This window comes from Trachurus trachurus (assembly GCF_905171665.1).
Source record: "Trachurus trachurus genome assembly, chromosome: 5".
NCBI lineage: Eukaryota > Metazoa > Chordata > Actinopteri > Carangiformes > Carangidae > Trachurus > Trachurus trachurus.
The window spans coordinates 13,186,347-13,209,907 of record NC_139896.1 but is presented as its reverse complement, the minus strand read 5'-3'; the positions used below and the strand labels follow the sequence as shown (position 1 = coordinate 13,209,907).

The 23,561-nt window shown below is 41.3% G+C and overlaps 1 protein-coding gene across 1 annotated transcript in view; it reads left to right on the top strand.

Moving 5' to 3' along the window:
* itpr1b (inositol 1,4,5-trisphosphate receptor, type 1b) overlaps positions 1-23,561 on the top strand; it is a gene marked incomplete at its 5' end in the record, with an annotated part of 84,182 nt that overhangs the window by 25,659 nt on the left and 34,962 nt on the right. The window contains 14 exons of the mRNA XM_083971530.1: positions 18-185; positions 266-337; positions 423-560; positions 661-786; positions 872-1,072; positions 1,189-1,440; positions 2,593-2,718; positions 2,897-3,025; positions 4,022-4,142; positions 4,250-4,434; positions 6,227-6,375; positions 6,849-6,960; positions 16,324-16,457; positions 19,937-20,114. Of these exons, the coding sequence (XP_083827656.1) occupies positions 18-185; positions 266-337; positions 423-560; positions 661-786; positions 872-1,072; positions 1,189-1,440; positions 2,593-2,718; positions 2,897-3,025; positions 4,022-4,142; positions 4,250-4,434; positions 6,227-6,375; positions 6,849-6,960; positions 16,324-16,457; positions 19,937-20,114 (2,091 nt within the window). The remainder of the gene's footprint in view (positions 1-17; positions 186-265; positions 338-422; positions 561-660; positions 787-871; positions 1,073-1,188; positions 1,441-2,592; positions 2,719-2,896; positions 3,026-4,021; positions 4,143-4,249; positions 4,435-6,226; positions 6,376-6,848; positions 6,961-16,323; positions 16,458-19,936; positions 20,115-23,561) is intronic.

The window sequence follows — 23,561 nt, the reverse complement described above, 5'->3', positions numbered from 1 at the left end:
CTCTCACTACTCAACAGGTCCAACTGCTGGTGACAAGTCAGGATGTGGACAACTACAAACAGATCAAATCAGACCTGGACCAGCTGAGGTCCATCGTGGAGAAGTCTGAACTGTGGGTGTACAAGAGGCAAGGAGAGGATGGGATGGATGGAGATGGGCCATCAGAATCTGACAACAAAAAGACGGTAGAGTGTACGAGAACCTGAAAATATAACTAATCAGTGGAGTAATGGTATAACCCTTCTTCTTTTCTGTGTCTTTGCAGGGAGATTCACTGAGTTCTGACAAAAAGAAGACGGAAAGCACCAGCAGTTACAACTACAGAGTTGTGAAAGAGGTGTGATTGTGTTTATGTTAATGCTGTATTCTCATGTTTGTGACCTGTGGCTTGTAATTAAAATATTCCTGCTGTTTGTCTTCAGATCCTGCTGCGACTCAGTAAACTGTGTGTCCAGGAGGGGAGCTCAGGGAAGAAGAGTAAGAAACAGCAGCAGAGGCTGTTGAGGAACATGGGAGCTCACAGTGTGGTGCTTGAACTCCTGCAGATCCCCTATGAGAAGGTGCAACATCACATACAAAATAACTAGGATTTACACTTTAACACATCTGCAGCCTTCATCCAAATAAAAAAGAAGTATGTCTCTGTGTTTTCTGCATTAGGGAGAGGATGTGAGAATGCAAGAGATTATGAAACTGGCTCATGAGTTTCTGCAGAATTTCTGCGCAGGGAATCAGCAGAACCAGGTTCTTCTCCACAAGCACATCAACTTGTTTCTTAATCCAGGGGTAAGTAGCACAGGGCCACTCTGTGTGAGTTAATACACTTCTGTTCTAAAATACTAAATTGTCCTTTTTGCTCTCTCTCTCTCAGATCTTAGAGGCAGTCACCATGCAGCACATCTTCATGAATAACTTCCAGCTGTGCAGTGAGATCAACGAGCGTGTGGTCCAACACTTTGTCCACTGCACTGAGACGCATGGTCGACACGTCCAGTATCTGAAGTTCCTGCAGACCATAGTGAAGGCTGAGAACAAGTTCATTAAGAAATGTCAGGACATTGTCATGGCTGAGGTCTGTTCTTTGATCTTCATAGCATCAGAATGTGTATTTCAGAATGTGAATAGTAATTACATCAGCCATTTAGTTAAAGCACAAATGTCTTGTTACACACTGATGTCCCCACTCAGCTGGTGAACTCAGGCGAGGATGTCCTGGTCTTCTACAACGATCGTGCCTCCTTTCAAACGCTCGTCCAAATGATGCGCTCGGAGCGGGACCGCATGGATGAAAACAGTCCTCTGATGTACCACATCCACCTGGTGGAGCTCCTGGCCGTCTGCACTGAGGGCAAGAACGTATACACCGAGATCAAGTGTAACTCCCTGCTGCCCCTGGATGATATTGTGCGGGTCGTTACCCATGAAGACTGCATCCCAGAGGTAAGAACAAAGGGTATAAATGTATTCTGCAACTCATGCTCAGTGTGTTAGGCTTGCAAATACGGTATATATTCAGAAAATGTTCAATACTTTTATATCCAGCTGTTGTTATTTTTAACAAAAGAGGCCATTCTCTGTGTGATATTCGCATCACGATGATGTGGATTCATTTCAAGAGAGAAGTGTGTCCCACTCACTGGGCCTACATGAAGCTTCATCCTTCAATAGGATAAATCCATTATATCATATTCATACATGATATTGAATGAGTCAACCCCTAACAGATTGGTTACACTACACGATTGGGCGTAATTGCATTAAAGCCATGGAAAGTAGACAACACCATCCATGCAGTGTTTGTTGCATTCATGTTAAATATAATATACCTCAGTGTCTTTTCATACCACATGTTAGACCTGAATTCAGCATGTGTTTGAAATCTCTAATCTATCTCTAATTGTCTAAGGCTCTAAGTATCTCTAATTGTCTCTAGATAAGAATACCTATCAAATACGTATCAACAGAAGTCACACTTGACTAACTTCTCCAGGCAGTGGACATTTGTCTACATTCTACAAGGCTACAATAGATCATGATATTATCCATATCACATTATTGTTGAGTGCAGTATTTATTTACATCATAGGAGCTGCGTCTCCACTCTTTCAAATGAGTGACTTTCAACCATAATGAAGCATTAGGAACATGTGTGTTTGGTCATCATCATTTATAGATTTGTTTTTTCACTTAAAGTGAAAGTGAAAAGTTAACACTCATATCAAAATATCTGCATAATAATCAAAATCAGATTTGTTTTTCTCTTTTTGCATATGGTTCGTCCCTAATCCTAATACTCATCATATTCTAACCGTTTAAGGACTTCATAACAGGGCAATAATTGTGTTCCAATAATGAACCAAGTTTAAGTACACTCCTGCAGCCTGCACATACACACCAGGTGCAGCAGAAATCGGCAGCATGAATTGCGCAATGCACACGACTACCATTTTCCAGCACCTTACAAACACAAAGTGGGTCTCAACTTGAATTAGGCAGATGTGCCTGTAAATCACTTTGTTGTTGACACATTTTGCTGTGCACCTGATCCAGAAAATGTGACTCAATAACTGTGTTTGTTTTGTGTCCTGACAGGTTAAAATCGCCTATATCAACTTCCTCAACCACTGCTATGTCGACACAGAAGTGGAGATGAAGGAGATTTATACATCGAACCATATGTGGAAGCTGTTTGAGAACTTCCTGGTGGACATTTGTAGGGTAAGCCGTGGTGTATCCAACAAGTGTGATGGGTAGAGCGAAAATACTTATGTTATGTCATGGTGATTATGTCAGCGCAGCATGGGGCAAACATATGTTACTGTACCTGTCGCCCACATGCAGGAAGTCTGATTGACTGGATGTGCATCACACTGATATCTTCCTTGTCCCTGCCTAGGTGTGCAACAACACCAGCGACAGGAAGCACGCAGATACCATGCTTGAGCGTTATGTAACGGAGACAGTCATGAGCATTGTCACATGTTTCTTCAGCTCTCCTTTCTCTGACCAGAGCACAAGCCTGCAGGTAATCTGGACTCTGGAGTGTTAACACTTGCAATGCATAATTTAAACAGTCATGCAATTGTGAATCTGTACAGTATGTGCTTTATGAAAAAGTAAAAACCTACCTCGCATACATGCATATACTGCAAAATATGACATTCTTCCCTTTGCATAGATGGCTCGCCGTCTGTATGTAAGTAAAGGTGACCCCCTCCCCATTTGTTTCCCAACCCGTGGGTGCGTTAGTTCTCAGCAGGAGCTGAATGTTAAGAAGTATCTTCACTGTGTGGGTTTCCACATTTTCATAGCTTAGTCAGCACACAGACTCTGTTGTTCCCAGATCTGTGGGTGTGTTGCACAAGGTTTTGTTGGGACATGGGGCAGATGATGCACTGTTGCAACTTGGTCACTATTTTTCTTCGACCTTGGTGTAGTGGTGCCCTGTTGGCCACAACTTTCCTAATAAATTCTGACCACTACCCGTCGCTAAATCCCTTATGCAGCAACTTTGTGGTGTAGTTCTTCAGACGTGTCTGGAGTTGTTTTGTTTCCAGTTGGCTCCAGTAGAAATTGTTGATTTTCCCTTTTATGTAACCGTTTTGCACATTCAGAGAATTCTGTTTGCTGACGTTTTACCAAAACCATGATGACATCACGACCCTCTTTCTCTTGTAACAGGCTGCCATTCTTGGAAAGATAACTGAGGTATTTATTGTACTTAAGGGCTGTGGCCAGCTGATAGACGTTCTTTCGTCACGGTGGTAGAAATCAGTTGTGCTCGCTGGTAAATCCTGGTATGGATCTTTATGTTGGGAGTACACATGACTATGAATAACTGGACCTGAAGTTGTAGACCCTTCCACAATAGGTGCCATAGTATCCTCACACTGAAATGTTAAGCACAAATGGGGTTTCGAGTCCAACCCAGTGAGGGAACACATTAGTCCCTCATTGGTACTTAAGTTCATATTCACCATGTTCCTCCTTTTGTCCTTATTTGTTTCTCCCTGACTTCCAGACTCGTCAGCCAGTATTCGTACAGCTGCTTCAGGGGGTGTTCAGGGTGTACCACTGTAACTGGTTGAACCCTGTTCAGAAGGCCTCAGTGGAGGCTTGCATTAAAGTGCTCTCAGATGTTGGTAAGATACTATGCCAACACCCACCACCAACCTCTGGTATGACACTAGAAAGAACTTTGAGGCACAAGTTCAATACTTTAAACATCTATGCTCTCCCCTCTACCCAGCTAAAAGCAGAGCCATCGCTATCCCAGTCGACCTGGACAGTCAGGTGAACAACCTCTTTGTCAAGTCCAATAATGTTGTGCAGAAAAGCATCCTCAACTGGAGACTGTCGGCTAAGAACACCTTCAGGCGAGACTCCGGCCTGACCACCTCCAAAGACTACAGAAACATCATTGAGAGGCTACAGGTTGGTAGAAAGATGTACTGTGTTTTATTCATTTTTTCTGCTTTTAAAATGAATAATTTAATAGTTAAGCCACATGTTTCATCCAGCAGAGATCCCTCAACCAGGAATTTGGTGCAATGACAAAAAAGCAAAAAGAAACACAAACATTATAAAGCAGTTTAGTGATAAAAGCACAAAAACTAGCAAAACCGCAAAACCGCAAAACACGCATCTTCCTGTCAGTTGTGAACTTGTGAGTATAATGATGGCTGTGTTTGGCGAAGCACAGGAAGAAGTGAGCTTTTATGAAGTGAGCCGATAACACACCATATAGCAGAATGGCGCAACACAACAATGTCTCTTACTGTCGGAGTGACAAGATGTTCATTTCTGTCTGGCAAAGAGGACCTTAAGTTCGTACAAAGAAAGTGCAAAGTGCAAATTTTTCTGTACTGATTGCTGGATAGATGATGAGCCATTGTAGTAGCCCATACTAAGTGAATATATTTTTTAGATACAAAAAGCACAATAACATTAATCTTTTGTAAAATGTCTGTGTTTGACAGCTTTACATTGTGTCTCTTCTGAAAGGCTCATAAAAAACACATTTTCCTATTGCATTAAATCAAATGTTTGAGATAAAGAACATTTTAATGTATAATTTGTTTTGTTGTGAAGATATGGCATGTTTTTGCAGCCTGTTTTCAGGTGACTCTGATGTAGCTGGCTGCCGGTCTGACCCATAACATCACACACAACACTTAGACAGCAGGAGAAGAGCGACACATTTCCGTTGGCTTCTTGTAACAGGAAAATGAGAACAATAGCTATGACTTTCACAAAAGCTATGTCCACACTTATTAACAAGTCAGCCTACATCATGAGGTGTGCGTGTGTGCATGTGTGTGTGTTTGTCAGGAGGAGCCAGTCATGACTCCCCACTGTTATCATTAACTGTTACTGTCAGTGAGTGCCAAGAGTGATGTAATGCTTTTGGTAACTGTGTTGCAAGCAAAATACTGTAGAAGTGGCCCCTGATAGTATCCTGGAAAATGCGTTTTTTATAGTGAGAGGCCAGGCTGTTACACCCTGTTTTCTTGTAACGTGACTCAGTACGAAGTGGAAGTTCACCATTTCTGACCCGTATCACAAGGCCAACCTCGTCACCAACCCATTCCCAAACAGAGATTGTGATCCCCAGACATGATTTCCTTCCTTTCTTTCTTTCCTTTCCTTTGTTTTCCTGATTTTTCCTGGCCTTTATTTAGGGAGAAGAGTTTCACAACATCTCTGCTTCATTGCCATTCATGGTCCACTGTTGAGGTTTATTTCTTCCACATGCTCATTTTTTTCACAGACTAGTCATCAGTCTTTATGATGCAATTCCACTTATTCACGTCTTTTCACAGTAAACATCACCAGACGTGACAGGAAGCGCATATATAGGTGGGATGTGGTGGTGCACACACACATTATATATGTGGTTTTTGAACATTTGTTTTTTCCTCCATTAATTCATGAAGCAAGTCACAGCTGGATTTCTTAGATGAATAACTCATTTGAGTTTAAGTATTAATAGATAAAAATCAGAGGCTGAAGGAGGAAGTCTTCACATTTGAGTGAAGATTTCAGGAGACAATGACGTAATTAGACATGTAAATGTTGAGATTAATCACCTGAGATGATCTTGTTTTCTCAGATAACTGTTGACAGGAAGTCGGTGAACTCTTCAAAGAGCATGTTTCAGTCTTTTGTAGTAAAACCACAGTTTCAGATCGTGTCTAACCTGGCTGTGTGTCACTATGCTCTGTAGGACATAGTGTCAGCGTTGGAGGACCGCCTGAGGCCGCTGGTCCAAGCTGAGCTCTCAGTGCTAGTGGACGTCCTGCATCGTCCAGAGCTGCTCTTCCCTGAGAACACGGAGGCTCGAAAGAAATGTGAAAGTGGAGGTTTCATATCAAAGTGAGTGTGGATCTCCAGCCACTAAGATCAGAGCTATGTTAACAGACAGTTTAGAAAGCACATAGTTAAGGTGGTAGACAGCCTCAGTGTGAACTAATCTTTTCTTTATTTTGTAGTGCCACAACCACAATTTCACCTCTCACTGCTATAGTTGTAAATAAGGGAATTCTCTTCTCTAGATTATACACTAGGTATACATACACACGCACATAAATTTGATGTTTTGTTATCTTTGGAGAGCTTGCTGGACTCTGAACTGTCCTCTGAGCCAAGATACGTAGAGGTAGTTTTCAAATCACAGCTGAATCACAAAGAAGGGTTAATTCTATAAAGGAAATAATTTAGCTGCCATTATACTTATCAGGTCACCATCACGTTAGGTGTGTTCTGTTGTAGTGTGCGGTGGTTATAGAGCTGCCACTTTCATCAGTGCATGTGAATGTGCTCACTTTTCTTTCTCTTCCAATGACCAGACTGATCAAACACACCAAGCAGCTGCTGGAGGAGAATGAGGAGCGTCTGTGCATCAAAGTGCTGCAAACACTGAGGGAAATGATGACAAAAGACCGTGGCTATGGGGAGAAGGTGTGTACCTCCTGTGTTTCCTGTTTCTCATCATCTGCGTGTAGTTGTGTGCCCAAATTCACCCACACATGATGAGATAAAACAGTTTGTGCACATCCCAGGATGCAGTGTTCCTGTCCCACTTCACCAAACGTACTGGACGACTTTAGATCAAAAAGCAATAGAATAAAATAAGAGGCCTTTGTCTGGAGCGTGACCAGCAACAACGAACAGAAATTATCCATATATATACTGTGTGGTCTCGTGTCTTTTATTTGAGAGCCAGGGAAGTTTGTGATTCCTTGCTATTATGTCTAATTTTCTGTTTGAAACAAACTCACTAAGAACAGATTCCCTCATTGCTTCCTTTCCAAAAACACTTACTATCAAACAGTAAGTCCAAATGATCAAAGTAATGAATGTTAACATTAACACAATTAACATGCATGCTCCGACTCACTCAGCTACTTAACACGACATTCATTGGCTCTTGTACTAATTCCCAATTAATCATTTCAACTCTTCTCAGCTTCTTTTCCACTGTCAGGCTAAATCAACACTAGAACTAACTCAAGTGGTAGTAATGTAGCAAGAAAGGATGCAGTGCAACAGCAAAAAGCAGAGAAGAGGGCTGTTCGAGTAAAAGTGGAGGTTTATAGTATGCATAAGGAGATTGAGAGATGCATGTGCTTGTTTATAATAATACAAAAAAATGACAATAGGACGGTGTAAGTCGTGTAATTCAGCTCATTCATCACTACTCAGTTTATTAGGTTTTAAAGTGATGACGCTGAGGCTTAGGCAGCTCTATTGTTTTCTGAATGCACGTTGTCTGTCTGTTGGCAGCACACTCATGTCTTTGTTAAAACACTAAACTGAATACAAACAAAGGTTTGTTGTATAGTTGTATAGTTGTGAAGGTTGAAAAAACTTGTGTTAAGTGCTTTTGAAAAGTATTCTCCCCCATGGACTCTTCAGTGTTTTATTGTGCAATGACATTGAACCACAATCGATTAACTTTTTGATTCTACGCTCATCAGCAGGAAGAAGAGTTTTAAATGTCAAAGTGAGAAAAAAAATATCGGTGTGCAATCAAGAAGTGACATGTAATTTTAGGTATACTGTATATCTGCAATTGTGAGCTCCAATCAGGTAAAGGGCACAAGAAAAGGGCTTTGAATATGTCTGCAAGCAAAGAAAATGTAAATTACAGGTTGTTGACAATGCAGAAGTTTTTATAGTTGCAGCTTTAGGTGAAGGGAAACATTAAACTTGCTCTGTCAGATGAGAGGAATATCATCTGTGATTTCAATGTCATAAAACGCTGAAACATGAAGGTGGGAGGGTGTTTTTACTATTACTAATTTGGTCTGGTTTTGAGCTTTATCTCGCAGCTCTTTCACTGTTTCAGTGTTTCTGTGTGTGTGTGTGTGTGTGTGCGTGTGTGTTTATAACAAGCTTTACATTTGCACACTTGTGACCGAGCTTTAACCCACTAATCGAGCTCTACTAACTCTCTGCCCCCTATACTTCTTCTCTTGCAGCTGATTGCCTTTGATGATGAAATGGATGTGGCTGAGGTTGATCATTTTACTTACTACTGTTGTGTACATTTGATTTGTCTCCAACTAACAGCATAGATGTGCTTGTGCTGCCAGTAGACTCTTTAGCATCCACATCCTCACCTGCGACACATGTCGGCAGCTCAGTCCATCCCTCTCTGTCCCGTGTGTGTTGAGAGTCGTTCCTGAGCTCCATGTTAAGATGTAGCATACTGTAGAGCTAGCATGCCATGCGATAAGCTTGTCTGTGGTGCCTGTGTATGGTTGTGTACGGTAGCTTAAGGAAGAAAGGAGATTTGAGAAGAGGGCGAGGCCTTATTTACTGAATACATGCTGTGTGAGCAGGCAAACAACACTACCGCATTTTGTTGTTGCTCCTTGTTTGCAACAGACGTCATCTGTAACAGCAGCAATTACGTGGGACTTTTGGGCACTGGAATTTCCATTGAGGGAGTTTCTCTCTTTCTCTCTCTCTCTCTCACTCTCCCTCTCCCTCACTCTCTCTCTCTCTCTCTCTCTCTCTCTCGGTCTCTGTTTTCATTTAAGCCATATTAAATGTTTTGATTTAGTACCACCTTTTAATCATCCATAATTAAGTCACTCTTTATCCTGAATGATCAGATCTAAAAATGGGCCAATGAATAATGGATGCAGAAACAGCAGTTGGATGTGTGGTGTAGACTGAGGGAGCAAACAAGACACCACAGTACAAAATCCTAATTTTAGGTAATCAGTCGTTTTAAATTGTTTCAGATAGAGATAGATTATTACAGTAGGATTCAATGGATTTTTAATATTTTATCAGGTCAGTTGTATTTTCTGTAAATGTTATCTCCCAACATGATGGTTTTTTTTTATGTTTTCAACACAACTATCCTCCAATTTTCCTTTTTTCTTTATCACTCATTCATTTCTGGGTGAAAATCGTTTGATTTTAATCATTGATTGATTGATTGATTGATTGATTGATTGATTGATTGATTGATTGATTGATTGATTGATTGATTGATTGATTGATTGATTGATTGATTGACTTGATTTGTCCACTTCAGGGGACATTTGTGTAAAATGAATGTCCAATGGAAAATAGAATACAATCCCCATAATAAAAACATGTAACAGACACAACAAGCTGATGCAAATGAACAATCCGATTTGACCATCACACAAATTAATCGGCTCATTAATAACTTGGTAGTCTTAATATAAATATAACTTGGTATTGTTGTTTTTATTTAGGTATTGTGTTACACTACATTACATCATAGAGCTGTTTCTTTTTTTCTGGTCATTCGGCCCTGAAATGATGGATGGCTGTGAAAGACCATAGTCTTCCTCCTGGCTTTCTGCCACCATTACAAGAGCAGGTGTGAGTGTGTATATATAGCCGGGGATATTCCATCTAACAGATAGTTCATAACACAGGGGGCCAGGCAGACTGCATTGCAAAAATGCGTGTGTGGTCATGACCTGTGGCCTTAAGCAAACGAATAAAAGCAGTTTCTCATTTCTGTTTGTGATCGTGAGTGGACCTTAGAGGGATTACAGTATGGGTGTGACTACAGAGGGACCATATCACTATCACAGCTGACTGATTTCTTCAGACGGGATGTAACCTACACAGATCTGTTTATACAGTATCCACCAACTCCCAGTAGACACAGTTTTAAAGTACTGTAATAATAACCACAGGGCCGTGCTCCTATATCCTCATCTGGACTTCTGCTTTTCTCTGTGTTCAGACCTGAAGTCAGTCCACCCACGTTGAGCTTACTCAAAGTAGCTGCTGGTCTTTGGCCTTTTATAGGAGACGAGACACTAGGCTCATACTCGTGTCTCTCCACTGGCTGCCAGTGAGCATTCAGAGTCTAATTTAAGACTTTAGTGAACCCTGATACATTTTAGGTGTATTAGCTCGTTATGCGCCTAAGCACAGGCTGAGGTACTGTCAGAGTCTCTTGGTTGGTCTAACAACCTTTTAGATAACCAGCGGTGAATGAACCTTTTTTTAATTTAATTTTCTTATGTTTTTTTAATTTTTACTGCTTTGCTCTCTTAACTGCTGATTTTACTGTAAAGCATTTTCTTAGTTGTATCATTTAAAAAACATAACATATATAGTCTCAGCTCAAGGTTCACTTCCGATTTTTTTGTGGAACTTTAAACTAAAAGTTGACCATGAAGGAAGCAGCCTCGACTGATTAGTGTGACAAAACAGTCAAGGTCAACTCTCTAGGTTTTTTCGACAGGAAATCCTAAAATTGCTAGGTTAAACCCTGTCAATAGATTCATTTCCACTGCAAATGAGCAAACTCCATCCATTAATTAGAACTACATGTGTTGTGGGTGAAAGGTTTTGGGGAAGAAAAGTTAGTCAGTGGGTCTTGAACTGGAATTGTTTTAGGAGCGTCACTTGGCTCAGCACATGTTGATATTTTCAGCCTGTGAGTTGGCTTCTCTAGAAATCAGTAGATTTGTCAGAACTGAAAGTTCACACTGCTTTGTTAGACCAGGAGAATCTGTAGCAGCAGGAACATAACTGAAAGAGTGAAAAACAGGCACGAGTCACTGATTCAAGGAGGTGGTGAGTGTGAGGGAAGTGAACAATGGCTGGGGAAATGGATAAATTGTTGGAAAGGGTCTTTCCAGAGTTGCCAGGAAGCAACATGCTCTCAGTTTCTCTGTTGTGTCTCTCTTTCTTATGTTTCCTCCTTCGCTCCCTCCCTCCCTCCCTCCCTCCTCACACATGCCGCCTGGTACTGTAGCAATGGAAATCCCCGGCTTCCACAAAAGCCGAGCTGTTCTTCTCGGAGACAAGTGCTTTGTTTCTTTGACTCCTCCCATATGCAGCATCTCAAGAATGTACACATATTCCCATTACTTCCCAGCACTTGCTGTATGTCACTCATTCATACACACACACTCTCATGTTAACAGCATGTGTGGATATCATTCAGATGAAGGACAGGCAAGCCGAAAACCTCAACTTCCCCTTAGCAGCAGAAAAGATAAACTGCCATGATAGCTGTTATGTAACCCCAGTTACTGCTTTCTGACCTACCACAACACCCACCCAAAGGTCTCAGGGAATGAGTGCAGCTGTCAGTTTCACTACTGTTTGACAGACCCCATCATACTTCTAGTTGCCGCATGCCAAGTCTGTGGGCTGGTGTTTTTTTTTTTTGCATATCCAGACAGAGTGATGAGAGAGCAGGATAAAGAGGAGTGACGGTTCACCCATTAGCAGAGGTTATCTCAGTCTTCCAGAAATAGGAACATGATAAAATGCGAGGCGGGGGGAAAAAAAACAAGACATGACCAGTCTGCCACACTCATTGTCTGGCCCGATCATATCAATCCACTGCATGTGTTTGTGTTTCCATCATATGCATGTTAACTTCTTTTGTTTGTGAGACTGCGAGAGGTTAAAAGGGTCAGATGGAGATGAGGTCTCTTGTTTTTTCTGATGATGTAATATGGTTTCTGAGGACGGGGCTGAGCGCATAACCCATACATGAAGAGTTATATAAGCCGCTGTTTCTATGCAGGGAACACAAGGTCTGTCAATCTGTCTATATGAGAATGTGTGAACGTGTCTTTGGGTTTTTGATATTCTGCCAGCTCATAACGATCTCCTCATTATCCAAAACTAATTGCTCTTCATTAAGCTAGATTTTCTTTTCACACATTTCTTCAACCACAACCTTTACAGACATTATAGTCTTGCGTTCATTTCACTTTCACTTTCTGGTCCACCACTGTGCTGTTTACTCCAGCTGCCACTCCTATCGCTGCCTCTGCCAAGTTACCTCAGATAGACTTCTCTTGTCCTCATTAGTCCTCCAGTCTCTGCTGCTCTGGGTGAAGTCAGGAGACTCCGAGCTGCTCTTTTTTTCCTCCATCAACAGGGGGAGCTGTAGACGTTCCTCAGTGGCGCACACACCACTGTCCCAGTTTCCTTAACTTAATGCTGCACGATTCTTGGGCTCCTGCCAGCTCTCAGGCAGCAGTTACATAAGGGCCAACAATTTTCTTTCTTTTTTTTTTTCCTCCCCTGTTTTCCTGGAATTTTAAACTCTACACTGATGTGTGACCTTCAGTGGTAATTGGCAATAAAAGTGCAGCAGAGATTTCCTTCAGGAGACAGTAGCAGTGGTGTGCTTCCATCTAGGCAACCCAGGGTGGATGGAAGAAGAGAGGGGTGGGGTGGTTCATGGGAAAAGTTGGGAGCAGTGACTGTGATCTTCAGCCGAAGTTAACACCTGCTAATTGTTTGTGGTCTGACTCAGTAACAGGGCAGACGGCCAGGCCAGTTTTGTATTGTCAGAAGAGCACTACATAAAAAAACGCCCTTCTGGCGTTTTCCCTGAAGACTCTTTTTCTTTCGTTATGAACAGTCAATTTCCTTTATGACTTCTCAGTAAGATGAGGTAGACCATTGCTCACTGTGTGTCTGGCTGTTTTGGGATGTGGGTTAAGGCTCTTAGTTATGTTATTCTAAATGGTCCGACTGCTGGCAGCGCCTCAAGAGTGGAGCAGCATCTACGGAGGAGTGTAGAGATTTTGCAGTGAGATCACATAACCTCAACTCTCTCCGTGTCCAACAAACACCCCGAATCTCTTTGTGTGTTTTTTTTTTTTTTTGGCATTGCCTCTGTGGAGATTTTATCACACATTTTGGGAAGCAACAATTATAGGGTCAAACCATCCATCTTTTTTATATACTCAAGAAAATTACAGGCCAACTGTGGCCCGTAGTTGAGAAATTAGGTCAGATTACGTATTTGGCGGTTGTTATGTTGCAACAGCCAAAACCGTGTTTGTGTTTTTTGTTGATTACAGGTAGATGTTGAATCTAGCTTCACTGGTCTATGATGCATCACCCTTATTCGATGGAAATTGGAAATTGTTGCGTTGACGTAAAAGCAGGCCTCATACAGGGAAATTCCAATTAATCAGAATAAACCAACATGTCTGGGTCTCAGAGGGAGATGGTTGCCCATGTAACAGCCGGTAGCAAAATACTCAGACCTGTCCACCACACACTGAGATAATGTATGTGGGTGACTGAGTAGATGTGTTTTCTTGAGGGGTGGGGGGTTTGTTTCGTTGATTGTTTGTTTGTTTTTTCTTCATCTGTTAATAACGTTCTTAAACAGCTGGAATTTGAAGGTCTCTTGAGCTCGGTTTGTGTTAGATTGAATTTTGTGAATAATCAAGGGATGTAATCTTATTTAGGAAAGCAACTTTGTCGTTTTTATTTATGCTTCATACTCAGCTGTCAATTAGCATTTCATTGATCTATTTAACAATTCAAATGTGTTTTATTTCATCATTTTACTTGTTCCAGATTTCATAACCATACATTTTATTTTAATTGTTGTAATTATTTTTTATTATATTCTTTTTAACCTACTTGTAAAACTTGTTGTGTGAGTTCCAGTAATTTGGAACTGACAACGAGTTGTTTTGACGAGCCAATGCTGCTTTGTCTATACAAACAAATATTCATGGTTCAGAATTTGGTTGTGGTCCTTTTATCAGATTATTCTAGTGTTGCATCATTTTAGGTTTTTGTCAAAGAAAGAAATAGCACTTTCCAGCAGTAAAAGTATTTGTCTGTGATTCACCAGTTCAAATAAATAGTTCCCATTTGGCCTCATTATTGTTCAACATGTGCATATTAGTACTCAGATGAGTATGCATATCTTATCATTTCAGGTGGAAATGCAGCGTTGTGTAGGGCATAGGCAGCAACACTTTGCAGCAGGAGGTTAAAAGGGAACCACAAAATACTAAACACAGTACAGAATCGTAGACGGAGGTCTATACTGTGGTGAGGGCACAGCTTCTTCTCTTTCCTTTTTTTTGTACTCTCGGCTTCTGCTTTCTTGCTTCAATAGGTTTTTGCTGCACATCATCCATGCTGCTCTGTGAATAAACATGAGACACGCGTTGTAATGAAGTACTCTCCTACATACTGCCACTAATTCTGCATCTTCTAACTTTGACTAACATCAGCCTTTTATTTCCAATCAGCTGGCACCTCCACCCGAGCCCGAAGTCCCTGCTGAGGTGTGTTTCAGACCCATATTAGCCTGCTGCCCACTAATATGGGTCACTGCTTATCAGAGATCACCCGTCCCCCGTCCTGTCTATACACTAACTGTCCCATCATGCTTTTGCTTAGTGACCAACATCTAATGCATCTAAATAGATAAGAATCACAACCCATTCCCATTTGTTTCCTTTTTCAAGGACAACCCCCCCTCCCCTTGTATGTGTTGCTACCTCTGTAGAAATGATGCTACGTATCAGCCCCTGTATGTGCAATGCCTCCCACCTGTTCACTCATCCGTTCTTCCCTCCCTCTGCCCTCTGTTCATCTTTCCTTCCACCTCTTCATTTTTTTTTTTTTTTGCAAAGTGTCCAATTTCCTGAGAGTGTGTTGGGGCACCGAGGGGGGGTTGGGGTGGGGGTTGATGTCATGGTCGAGGTGTTTTTCCATGCCAGATTGCTGCTTACAGTCTGTGTCAGTAGCTCACTGCTCCATTATGTAACCTGGACAGAGTGTTTTTTTTTCTCTCTCTCTCTCTCTCTCTCCCTTCATTCTCATAGCTTGTGTTTCTCCCCCACTGGCAGCTTGTCATTCTCTTATGTAAATAATTCAGGCACTATTGCTACTGTGACTGTAAAGTAATGAGGGAGTCACCACATGCCAAAGAGTACAGTATTTGAGATGTTTTTATAGGCTGAAGAAAAATGGAGTTGACATAAAACTTTAGATTTGAACTATTAACTACTGTGTATCTGTGATGTTTGGAGGGAATGTCAGTCCTCCCCTGCACAAAGCCTTGCATGAGTTTGACCTCTCCTCACACAGCCCAACCACTTCCTTCTTAACTGCATGAGCTAATTTATACCAGATTTTCTTGCATGCTAATGAAATAACTAATTTGCACTGTTTTAACACCCTGTTTTGTTTTCTAATTTCTTTTCCAAATTTTCTTTTTGGACTTTTATTTTTATTTTTTATAAATTATTATTTTATTGCTTTCTGCTAACTCACACCACCTTTAAGGAGCTTGATCCCAACCAGCCTCAGAAGCAACTGGAGGATCACAGGAGGGTAGGTACTGAGTTTGGTATTAGTGGTCAACAACTGACTGAGTGACGGTCACAAGGTCGTCGCAGTCACACTACTGCTTCCCCCGCATGGCGCTCCCTCCCTTCCCTGTCAGTTATGTGACATATAACATGTGAGGCAGATCAACAGATGGACATTAACTTTGGGTGCTCATCTCATCTTTGATGGCCTGTGACTTATTTGGGGCAGAGGGGGCATGTAGATCACTGTGCTGCACTGACTTACACCAAACCAGAAATGTGGCAACGCTGCATGTTGGCATGGGTTGCCTTGGAACATCACTGACTGGCATCGGAGGACAAACAAGATGTCCTTCCACAAGGGACATCTTATTATGTTTAATTCCAGGGCTATGACACTTATTGTTTATTTTTATCTATACAAAGTTTATGTTCAACTACACAAATTTATAACTTTTATTAAATTCATCAAGCAGCTTTAACTGGATTAGATAATATAAAAAATACAGTGAGGAGCTCTAAAATGGAGCAAATAAAATATTAGTGGTGTTTAAGGCTTTAAACAAGTACAGCATCGTGATTAACTACCACTGTTGCAGCAATACTGTAATCTTGTACTGTACTACGCACACTGACTTTGGTTTTTGGCTCCTCTTCTGTGACATGGTGAAGCTCTGACTCACCTCAGTCTCCTAACATTCATTTTCACTGATAGGGAGAAGCTCTGCGGCAGATCTTGGTTAATCGATACTACGGGAATGTCAAACCTGGCCAGAGGAGAGACAGCCTCACGACCTTCAGCAACGGCCCACTCACTGCTGGAGCGCCGGGAAAAGCACCGACAGGTGTGTGCGTGTGTGTGCGTGTGTGTGTGCGTAATAGTACAGTATCTGTGTTTTATGAGGTTTACTCATAAAGATAAAAGGTTAGGTTTCGAAATGTTTTCTTCAGGGAAACTGGGTCAGAGCTGAGCCAAGTTACGCATACAGCTCAAAAATTTTACATTAAGTAGACAGTAGTAGTAGTGAAGTTTATATTATAATATAAGCTTCACTTCACAAAACTTCACAAAACAGTCTGAACAAAAAAAGATTTTTTTTTATTTCAGATTGTTTTGATCATTGCTCAAAGAAATTGCTTTAAGGTCCCATTTTTACAAATGTTTCTGGTATTAATCCATAAGAGGACATATTTGTATTTTTAAAGTATGAAAAAACTTCCCAATGTAATTTTGCCACAAATCGCTCAGACTGGAGCTCTACTAACAGGTTGGTTTCAGCCAATCAGAAGAGAGGAGCCTCGGGGTTTGGCCTACTGAGTGATCAAATAAAACTAATGCAGAGAAACCAAATCCTGCAAAGTTGGTCCATAGTGGGCCCAGGTGGGTGGCGCGTATGGTTGAGAGCGGTGACTATTTTTTTGTGACATCACAAAGTTACAGAAGTCCAGACAGCTTTTCAGATTACAGGCTGTGTACATTTTTAGGCCCCAGTGCACAGTATGAGTATTAATGAATGTTACCTTTATCAAATACAGAACCTTTAAATAAAGTTTGATAAGTGAGTTGATGATCTTTGTGATAGTTCAGTCAGAATTAAGACTGCATCAGCGTGGATTTTTTTGTTGTTGTTATTATTAAGTGTTGTGGTAGATTTTAATGTACAGTGGATGAATAAAAAACAGTTGAGAATGATGCAACTGTGTCTGGGTAAACATTGGGTTATTTTTTTTAAATCATCATAGGAATATTCACAGAAAATTGTTGACAGGTTGTAAGGAAGTTCCACTGAGGCCGGAAACATTTGTTTCCATTTGCGTTTTTGTCAGATTACTTAGAAATAGTCACAGTGACACTAGCCAGTTTCCATTATTTATCAGTAAAGAAGCTTAGTAAGTGAGGTTGCTTTCATGTGGGTTCTGATCACCCACCCGGACCACACTCTTAGCCCACAGTTTTGTTTGCAATAGGTTCATTCACTGAGGACATGCATTTGCACAGAAAACAGTTGTTATTCCAAACAGAAACGACGTGTCCATCCATCCAACTGCGAGACCGACATTCACAAATTGGACAGATTGTTCGTAACTGGCATTTATTCATTCCAGCGAGTTGATCTGTCTCTCATCACAGAGATGACTCATCGTTCATCTCTCATGCTTCAGAGCAGAGAGAAAAAAATTAGATCTTATTCACAGCCATGGCCTTGTACTCCCTTTAAGCCCTTGGACCTCAGATCAGCTACTGAGCATGCCGTCTCTTTCCTCGGCATAACGTAGGCCGTGTTGTTGCCAAGCGACCAGAGAGCCAAGCTCTGTCTAGAATGGGATGTGTTGTTGATTCAGTGGCTCGCCCAGCCAGAGATGGCTCTGATGGGTGCTGTTATCTCACCACCACTGCTTCACTGACTGGCTGTGGTAGCCAGCAGCAGCAACAGTGGCAGTTAAAGAGTCTCCATGGACTAAAGACACGTCTGATGTTGTATTGTTTGTTCTGCGCAGTGGCTGAATGGATAGAAAATATACCTGTTATACCTTATTCCATGCATCACAGTTATCCTCTGGGCCCAGTTGTTCAAAGGTAATCCGATCGGATTTTGGATAATGGATTGGATCAAATCTTGAAAATGGGTTGTTCAAAACCAAAAATGGATTCTGAGATCGGATTAGATCACGTAATCCAATCTTGGTTTTGATCTGGATAAAACCCTCAGTTTGTGTTGTTCAAAACTTTTCAGTAGGATCGGGATAACTTTGATCCAAAAAATCAGGATTATTCTGATCCCAGCAGTAGGGTGGATTCAGGGGGGATTTCAGGAACAAAATGTGATTTAAATTAAATTCAAACTGGTCAAATAAACAATATTCATAATGTAGTATATATACATGTATTGATTTATATTTTGCACCTAATTTTAAACCACAACAGTGATTAGTAAATAATGTTAACTTTTGAATATTCTACAACTGAAAAACTTTTCACCAACTACTTTTCCCCAAACTGAATTTAATGAAATTTGAAGTTTGAATTTTGAAATTTGATGTTTGAATTTGAAACACATGGGGAAATAGTCACAATTTCCCTAATGTACTGTATATTTGCTTTTTAAAATGTATTTTAACAGCCCAACCAGATGGAGTCTGGCTGTTTTGATTGATTGATTGGCTGATTGATTGATTGATTAGTCTCTATTACGAATATATTAAAAAAGATAAGGAAAGATAAAAAAAAGGTCACATAAAATAAGTAACACATTATAGTGTCCTAAAAACAAGTCCCAAACAAGTATTTAAGTCATAAACAAAGTCTGGCTGTGAAGAAACAACAAAGAGCACAGAAAACACATGCACACTTTGAGAGACCTCATGCTGCTCTTCTACCTGTTGTTTACCGACCAATCAGCATTCAGTGTGATGCACAGTCCCATCTAGAGCACTCATTATCCGGATTTGGTAATCTTGAAAATTTGGATTTGGATCAGACTGATCCAATCCAACTTTGCGTTGAACAACTGGGATAGAAGTAAGACGGATTACGTGATCCTGGATAGCAAAAAAAGGGATTTCAAAATCCGGATAAATTTTATCCAGATTACACCTTTTGAACAACTGGGCCCTGGACTCCTTATTAAATCCTCATGTAGTAATAGCAGCTCTCTGATTATACTTGCATCAATATTGTTGCAGTGTAAGACTTGTTTGCATCTTGGTGTCATTAGGTTTCACACATGGAGGGAAGGTGGCAGCTTGCATAGTCAACAGCTGTAGCCTATGTTTATGTGATGAAAATAAGCAGCTTCTGCACATAGTGGATATAAATTCACTTCATGTTTTTTAAACTTCTCATTCGACTAATATTCCTCAGTTGTCAAACTTTATTCACTCAGTCCTATATTTCCTACAGGGAGCTATTGTAGCTAGTTACGTCGGCTCATTTTTAAATTACGGCTACTATGATTGGTTGGTTGTTTCTGAATTCAAAGTCAATGAGCACACAGATCAGACTTATTTGAATCACTGAACAAATCAGATTTTAAAGGGCGGTTCATGTGTCTGGAACACGGCTAACTCTGTATCACTGCGTATTAGCTAGCTTAGCATGTCCCTGCAGAGATCTATTACATAATAGGCTATAACTAAGAACAATGCAACCTTACTAGGTGTGGCAGCATGTACCAGATGGACCCAGTAAACCAACTTCAAATAGCCACAATTGTTGTTGTAACTATGTGTTTAATAATGGAAAATGAAAATACATTGTGATCCATGTTCCATTATGTAACCTGCCTGAAGTCTGATAATCATTTCACATCTTTGATCACAGTTGTCAGCTCCGGGGTCGGTGGACGAGGGGAGCTGAGTTTGGCTGAGGTCCAGTGCCACCTGGACAAAGAGGGGGCCTCTGATTTGGTCATTGACCTCATCATGAATGCTACCAGTGACAGGATCTTCCAGGAGAGCATACTGTTGGCCATTGCACTGCTGGAGGGTGGAAACACGGTCATTCAGGTAAGTGGAGGTTACTGGGTTCAAGAGTACACAGGGCGTACGGGGCCGCGGAGGGTCGGTGTGAAGTGTTAATGAGGTCCGACCGGCACTCGCACGTCTTTCCTGCAAATAAATGGAGCTACTAAAAGGCATTCCCTTCAGAGAGGCATGAGCAGAATCTCAACAAGGAGATGTTATCTCAGGAGTTCAACGCTGTGGTGTCAAGAATTTTAGTTATTGCCCTGGAGCTGTGCTGCCGTCAACAGAACAAAATGAAGTGACCGAGAATGACTTGAAATGGGAAAAGAAAAGATACTTGCACACAAGTGTCGCATCCAGGAAACATGGTGAAAAGCGAGAGTTCACTGTCATGTGCAGAAAGCATCCCAAAATGTTTGTTGTACGTGACAAAAAAATAATAATGAAAGTGAGTTTGGACGTTGGATAGAGTGAGGACAGAAGTCAGAAAGGAAGAGGAACAGTAGTCTGCTGGGAGAGGTCCAGGCTGTGCAGCCAAACACGTCATCTTCTCCCAACAGTCAGCCAAGAGTTGCTATGGCAACGCTAACTCTTTGTGAACCTCACAGCAAGCAGGTTGAGAGCGGAGAGAGAGAGAGAGCTGCTGTGTTTGCAACTGCATTATTTTGGCTTTGCAGGGTGCCGTTTGTGTTTGTGTTTGTGTGTCTGCATGCATGTACTAGAATATGTGCATGTGTGTCTGTGTGACCAAGTGTGTGAATGTGTGCTGCTTGTAGGCCGTCTGCGAGTGTAGTCTGGTTTTGAGGTTTGTGTGTGTGCGTGCTCTTGTGTGTTGTCTTGCATAAACAGGCCCGTTGCATAATCGGCTCCTATTTGCATAGTGTTGTTACCTGACAAGGCCTGACTTCCCAGAGTGTACACAAAGGCACTCACATGACTCCTGTTACATAAGCTGCTGCCTGCCTGCCTGCCTCCCTGCTCCCTGCCTGGGTGAATGACGCCCTGAGCCTCAGGCCTCCTGACATTCCTACTGGACCCCTGAACTGGGTCATGCTCTGCTGGTGAAAAGAGGGTAATAAAAGGGACAGCCCCTCTGAAATCGCAGGAGAGATCAATAGATTTTAGCATCTCTCTTGTGCTACCTGAGGAACATGTTTGTTGTACTTAATGACATTTGGTTAACAGTAGTCTGCACACGTCATCTTCTCATATCAGTCAGCCCCCCCACCCCTTAAAGCTGTGTGTGACTTAATGGTTTCCCTGTCATGTCATGTCATGTCATGTGCTGATTGACCTTTCTTGGGTCAAGGCGTGATGACAACGCTGAGTGTAGCCGGTGGAGTGCATTTTACACTGGGTGTGGTGGTGGATCTTTTTTGTTTGTCTCTTGCACCCCAGGCCATTGTAAATATTTAGAAAGTTGATTGTATTATTGAGTTTTGTAAATATTGTAATATGATAAAGTTGCTAAAAGATACACACTGGAGCAATCAGTTGTGATATGGTAAAATTTAAGAAGCTTGCACCATTTACAGCAGATATCTGAGCGTCTGCCTCTGACTCAGCGGATTTCCTCTGCTGGTCGAAGAGAACCTCAAAGTGAACTTGATAAGATGAGCAGTTAATGGCGTAAAGAAGAGCAAGGCGCAATTATACAGAAGCTTCTTGTTTCAGAATTTAAAGTAAAGTGTTTTTTCTCCTCCTCTGGCGTGACACAGGGACAAGTGAGCTTTGTTGAAGGCTCATGTATGGTCCAGAGAGAATTTTCAACATATCAGCAGATGCATCACATTTCCCTGTCTTACATAACGATGGGTTGCCTGCCCTCTTTTCAGGACAGAAGGCTTCTTGTTGTCTAAATGAAAAGCAGGACAAAAACATGCCCACAGATTTCTCCAAGCAGTGTGTTTGTTTGTTTTTGAGGTAATCCAGGGTCGTAGCCTAGCCAACAAAATTTCGAGGGGAAAAAGCAAGTATAAGAGGGAGATGGAGAGCTTGTTGGCTTGCTTCAGAATGAACTCATCCAGGGCCCACAGCTAGCCTTGATATGGCTCTGCTCAAGGACAGGGTAAGCGTGTTGGTGAATAAAAAAAAAAAGATGTGAATAAACTATTCAAAAGCCTCTTGGATTAGCTGTGAAATGCATGGTCACAAAGCGGAAAACTGTTGTTTCATGAAAAGCCGACTATCAAGACATAGTGGTTCTCAGGGCATCTGATAATCTTATAGATTAGATGCATTGCTGCAGATTAAGCTATCCAGCACTACATAAAGTAGTACAAGTGAGTGCAGCCTTATACAGCACAGCAGCTACAACAGGAAAAAGCAATATGAACATCAACACAACAGTAATCCAAAAACATCTTGTGTAATAGTAAAACACTGACGCGGAACATTTTACTGCACAGTGAGTAGAGGACTCCTACTTTTTGTACATTCAGTGCATTTTACTGCTAATACTTTTGAAGGTAGGGCTTTTTATTTTCACAGTGTAGTGTTAGTACTTTTAGTTAGTGATTTTTCATCTTCCAGCACTGCTCAGGTCACAGCCTCTTCATGGCTTTATGACCTTGCATTATGTGTAAGAGTAAGACAACGAACAGCTGCCCTCTGCTCCCCTCACTCAGAGATGTTACCTTCTGGCCAAAAATGATTAAGAGACTTCGTCACTCACGACGCCACATGCTGGAACATCAGGTGAAGAATATTAAAGGACCATGGACTGGGTTGAAGGATTCAGGCCTTTCTTGTTTATCCCTTTTATTAAATTTTAATAATTGCATTTGTTACGTTGACTGGTCACATCCTCTACACCCACAAACATGCTGCTCAAAGACGTGCAGGCTTGGGCTTATCTCCCACGTCTACTAGACATGAAATTGCACTTGTTTGCCCATTTACCAGTAAAGATCCTCTCCATTAAAGAAAGCAGCTACAGACCAGTAATCTTGATCTGTTAGTTAGTATAGGCAGAAAAACTGCCACATCCATTTATTGACTCACTAAAGGCCTGTCTCACATTGCAGAGATACAGTAGATCAGGCTGTGCCTCATTAAGACATACACACTGGTGGGTGAACAAGAAATATTTGAGATGCAATCTCCGTGCTCGCTATATATGCAAAGTCCGCTTATTTAGGAGTCTTCCTATACCCTGACAATAAGTCACTAGTGGTTAACTTAACATGTCTAACTCAAATGGAAGCTTCTTTGGAAAGGTGTCTTGTGTGTGTATAGCAGTTATGAAGTGGAAATTCACACCTAGTGAAGTGAGAATTACGGTATGTGTTAATGGGAATTTGAAAATAAAAGGTGTAGTATGTAGTATTTAATTCAGCTAGTATGTATGTTTTTATTCTGGCATTAAAAAAGAGAGATCTGGTATCAATGACACTCTACTTATAGAACAGCACATACATGTCAAACATGAATTATTGACTCACATAACTTTCCATAAATAATTTCAGCTCGTGTAGAACATCATGGACT